The sequence below is a fragment of the Olea europaea genome, chromosome 21 (assembly GCF_002742605.1).
Source record: "Olea europaea var. sylvestris chromosome 21, O_europaea_v1, whole genome shotgun sequence".
NCBI classification, from domain to species: domain Eukaryota; kingdom Viridiplantae; phylum Streptophyta; class Magnoliopsida; order Lamiales; family Oleaceae; genus Olea; species Olea europaea.
This window is the reverse complement of record NC_036257.1, coordinates 17592736-17597515: the sequence shown is the minus strand read 5'-3', so window position 1 is coordinate 17597515 and position 4780 is coordinate 17592736. Positions and strand designations below refer to the sequence as shown.

The 4780-nt window shown below is 33.3% G+C and overlaps 1 protein-coding gene across 1 annotated transcript; it reads left to right on the top strand.

Moving 5' to 3' along the window:
- The first annotated feature begins 780 nt into the window (after positions 1 to 780).
- Positions 781 to 2105, top strand: LOC111370973. Its single transcript, XM_022992901.1, has 3 exons — positions 781 to 1059; positions 1197 to 1422; positions 1534 to 2105. The coding sequence occupies exons 1-3, from the start codon at positions 838 to 840 to the stop codon at positions 1959 to 1961; spliced, it is 876 nt and encodes a 291-aa protein (XP_022848669.1). The 5' UTR covers positions 781 to 837; the 3' UTR covers positions 1962 to 2105.
- The last annotated feature ends 2675 nt before the right edge of the window (positions 2106 to 4780 follow it).

The following is a 4780-nucleotide window of genomic DNA, read 5'->3' as shown; positions in this document are numbered from 1 at the left end:
GAAAGAAGAAAAAATGACATTTTGAAAAGAATGAGTATCAAACAAGGATTTAGTCAGCTAATATTTTAGGTCAATGACAAAGGATGTCACATTAACCTCGACTTGGACCAGAACACTTCTAAAAGTCTAGGAACCCTAACAAGTTCACTTCGAGAATTCAAGGACATAACAATTTGACACGTTACTGTCACTTGCCACTTGCAGAGACAAAGAGAATATGCCTGATATTTCATTTCCCGGATCTGGAGATCCCGATTCTGAGTACTTGGTTATGCTCCCTCTCATGGCCTTCCTATTTCATTCCCATCCTTTAAGTATTTATCAAGGTAATTAAGTGAGAATTAATCCTCGACCAAATCTCAGTCAAACTATCTTTTTATACAAAGTAAAACACTGCTTAAGTATTGGAATTACCTCTATGACCATATATAACTCGACCCTCATCTCTCTTCCAAAGTTGTGTAGCCTATCGGAATTCTATATTATCGCATATTGAATGGGGATTATAAATTTATAGTTGATGTCAAGACTCCAAATGATTATTGAAGTCAACAAAACCTACAACAAATTTTTTTTAGCAATTAGACGAATTGAGTTTGTCCATATCTCATCTTATACTGTACACGGTTTTTTTTAATTGATAAATTCTCTGATGATCCTAGCTAGCCAGCTAAGCTGAAAGGGATGACCATGTACGAGGTTCCCAGTTGGTCCACCTCAGAAAACTAGGCCCCTTAAGGTGCCACTACTGACCATTATATAAAGACCTTAATACTGGGAACATATAATTAAGTTGTAGGCAAGGCCTAATCAATATACAATAGTTTGGTAGGAGAAATGGGGGAGGCTTCCATGGACTGTACCAATTTAGGTAAAGATTTCACATACTCAGATGAAGTTTCCGAAATGATTTTCGGGTTCTTGGAGGATGATGAGTTTTCAGTAAGTTCTTTTGAGTCCAGAGTTGAAACCATTGACGAAGAGGAGGAGGACGAGGAAAATACTAGCAATTTCGAGGAAAGTAAGGCTTTCTGGGAATCACAAGACGAGCTTCTACAGGTAAAATTTTCACACAAACATGATAGAGGTTCTTCCGACATGTCAAAATCTGACAATTTTACTTTAACAGTCTTGTCTAATCGTATTGTTATTGCACACCCATGATTGTGATTTCTCTGTGATCGTTTCATTGCCAGGCGACTTTATACAGAACTACAGCCGTTGAGTCAAAAATTAGGCAGGCCACAAAGGATGCATTAGTAGAGTTAGATTCAATTGGTGTAAAGTGTTCTTGCCCAAAAATGGTAGCGGATAGTTGCCGGTTCTGTAGACAGAAAGAAATCTGCGATCGCCTTCAAACTGCAGGTTTTAATTGTGTTATATGCAAGTCCAAGTGGAAAAGTTCGCTAGAAATCCCTGCAGGTATCGAAAATCTTATCCATTATATTTTCACATTTTGTCTAGTCAATAGTCCAGTTGAGTACTGAATGTTAAACAGAATCCAAGTTAAGCAAATTTATGTATATTTTCCAGGGGAACACACCTATCTGGAAGTGCAGAGTTTTTCCAAGAAAGGAGAGGTGAAAGTGATTATTGAGTTGAACTTTCGTGCTGAATTTCAGATAAGTCGATCCAGCGAAGAATATAATCGACTGATCAAAAAATTGCCGGATATATTCGTAGGAAAAATTGAAAGGCTTCGAAATCTAATAAAGATACTATGTTCAGCATGCAAGGAAAGCATGAAGGAGAGGAAGATGCACATGGCTCCATGGAGAAAGCATAAATACATGCAAGCTAAGTGGCTCGGCACGCCTCAGGTTGAGGCTGCGGCCGTGCCACCAATTCTTACGGCGGAGCATGACCTACAGCGGATACCAAAGCCAAGGGCTTCCATGTTGACATTTGATTTGTTTGATAACTTGCCAGGAATGTATTCTAAGGCAATCAGGGTCATCTAATGGCATAATCAGAGGCTTTTTTTTTTTTTTTTTTTTTTGCCCCCTCCTGCAGTAGGTGTAACATAGGCAGATCTACGTGGTATTGACTATTGAGAGTTGCCCTCAAGTTTTCCAAAATTTATGCAGTTTAAATGGTTTGAATTATGGTTTTGCAAAATCATTTCCATCTTAAATGTCTCTTGCCAAACTCTTTGTTATCTTGGGAAATAATCAATTTATTTGAAAGGGAAGAAAATAAATAATTCTTTATTTGATTAAAGAACTAATCAATAATTTTATAAAGGAACAAACTTTATCATACTTCAATTGATTAAAGAACTCCAAAATTCCTTTTCTTGTTATCTGTCTATGTATATATATGTAATCAACAATATTTAAAATGTGCGGATAATTATGAGTTCACTTGAGTTGATATTCAAGGAAAATGAATACAACAAATTTTGGGAGATTGTATTGACCCCCAATTTTTGTTTGTTGCAACAAATTTTAATCGTATTGGAAGTCCCCAACTACTCATTTTTTAACTTATATACCTAACTTCTTTTTTGTTTCACTTATTTTACAGTCTTTTATTAATTAGCACATGTTCTTCTTGAGAACTATTTCCAGTCAAGAAAACTAAGGAGTAAATGAAAGGGTGGAGAATGTTATAGGTATTTGATCATTTATACAACATATTTATTACTTAGACTAACTTACATATCCATTAAATTAGATAACATTACTCTTTTAAATGATGGCAAACTTCTAATTTTTATGATGGCTATTAAATAGCTTTGTAACGAAAGTATGAAACATTAGCTTTTCAATACGTATTCATGATAACTAGAAACTAGAACTAGCTACTAATACTTGATAACTTAAAAAATAAAAGTGAATTAAAAAGGAAATAGTTATTTTACAATGTTATGCATATAGGAGTCATGCTTCTTAATGTTGCAGTGTGTGCTAGCTCCACCAAAAACTTTTACACAAGAAATTATTGTTGCGCTAAGATTAGTTTGAGCTCATCATATCATATCATATCAAATAAACATATAAAAAGAGAAAAGAGTAAACTTTTTCAAAATACAATTATTAAAAATAGGAATGCGGTAGATAAAGCAAAAGAAAAGTAAAGAGATGTTGATTTATTTTTGCTTTTTCCTGTACAAGGTAGCTAAAATTTGTAAATTAGGGCATTAAACTTGAAAATTGCCTAGTCTTTCTGTCATGATCATAAACACTTTTCTTAGCAAACCTAAACCTATTTTTCTGGTGTAAAATAATTAATTATGGCTTTTACGAGCTATATCAAGATGTATTCAATCTCCTTCTAAGTTGTTCTGATATATACAGACTTAGATTTTATAGAACTAACAAATAGCATTTTTTGCCTATATGAACTACTTAACTTAAATATTATGATAAATTACATGCCAAAACATGCGGATAGTATCACCTATAGCTAGGCCATGACTTGAACTACCAACTTCTTTCCTCTCAATAGAAGCATCCGATTCAATTTCAAATAAACATGATTTATAATATCAAGCATAATGGAAAGAGTCTTCTTGATAGCTGCTCATACAATATAAAAGAAAATAACAGTAGATAAATATAATTTACTTATTTATTAGAAAAATATTTAAGAATATAAGTTAATATCCTTTCAGATCATGGGGCACCAATCACATGATCTTCATTACTAAGATTATATCATAGAGATGTTCTCTATTTTGAAAAGCTAACTCTTGAAATTAAGTTTTAATAGGTTTTTTAATTTAACTTTTTTAGGTGGAGAATTCACTCTATATTTTTATATCTTAATAATTGTACTTAATGGATTGTAAGTTTCAGCACTCAACTACACATTCATAAATAAATTCATTTATTATTTTATACATTTTGTAGGATTTACTATTCCTCTTTAGACACTATTTATTGTTGAGAATCTACTTATACATGCACAGTGAAATTTAAAATAATTTTCGATTCTCACCAAGAATCGCCTTTGTATTTAGATAGAAATTGTGATAAGATTGTACCTTTTCCAGATCTGCAATCCTTTTGCTTTTTTTTTTCGTTCCATCAACCTTGATTCGCCACCACAACTGTCCAATTGTCCAGCCTCCAACAGTGATCCATACAGAGAATAAGATTGCAGCTTCTAAGGTTTTTTTTCTTGTACCAGCAAGAATAATGAAAATCATATGGACCTCAAACCCTAGCTATGTATTTATATAAATCCAAACGGACTCGGCCCGGTCCAGTCCAATATTTAATTAATCCAATTAATTAATTCGGGAATATAAATAACAAATCCAATTAATTAACTTATCCAACGATTGTTAAATTAACCAATTGGCAATTTGCAATCTTCCAATTCTCTTTTGTGTGCGACCCATTAGGTTCCCGACCACGATACCTAACGACGTGAAATATTATTTTGATATAATCAAAATTGATAAATTAAAACATCATTTTAATTTATCGTCAATTCACATTCGCCGTCCCTGATTGACATCTAGCAATGTGTCAGGGCAATACATGTGACGGAAAATGTCACGTGGTATGACAAAACTAAATTCGTTCGTTTACCGTGAAACTATAATCCCTTCGTCAATATGATCCGATCAATTACGAGATATGAAATTGTGTCAATCTCGATCATCGATCATATCTTTCACTTCACTATTAAGTCAATATAAGTCGAAAACTCCTTTTCGACTTATGAGTACACCTTGACCAAGGATTTCATCATCGACTTAATTGAATGAAACGCAGATCATAATCTCCTACTATCTAAGAGCGACGAATCCTTTATTGATCAATCACAA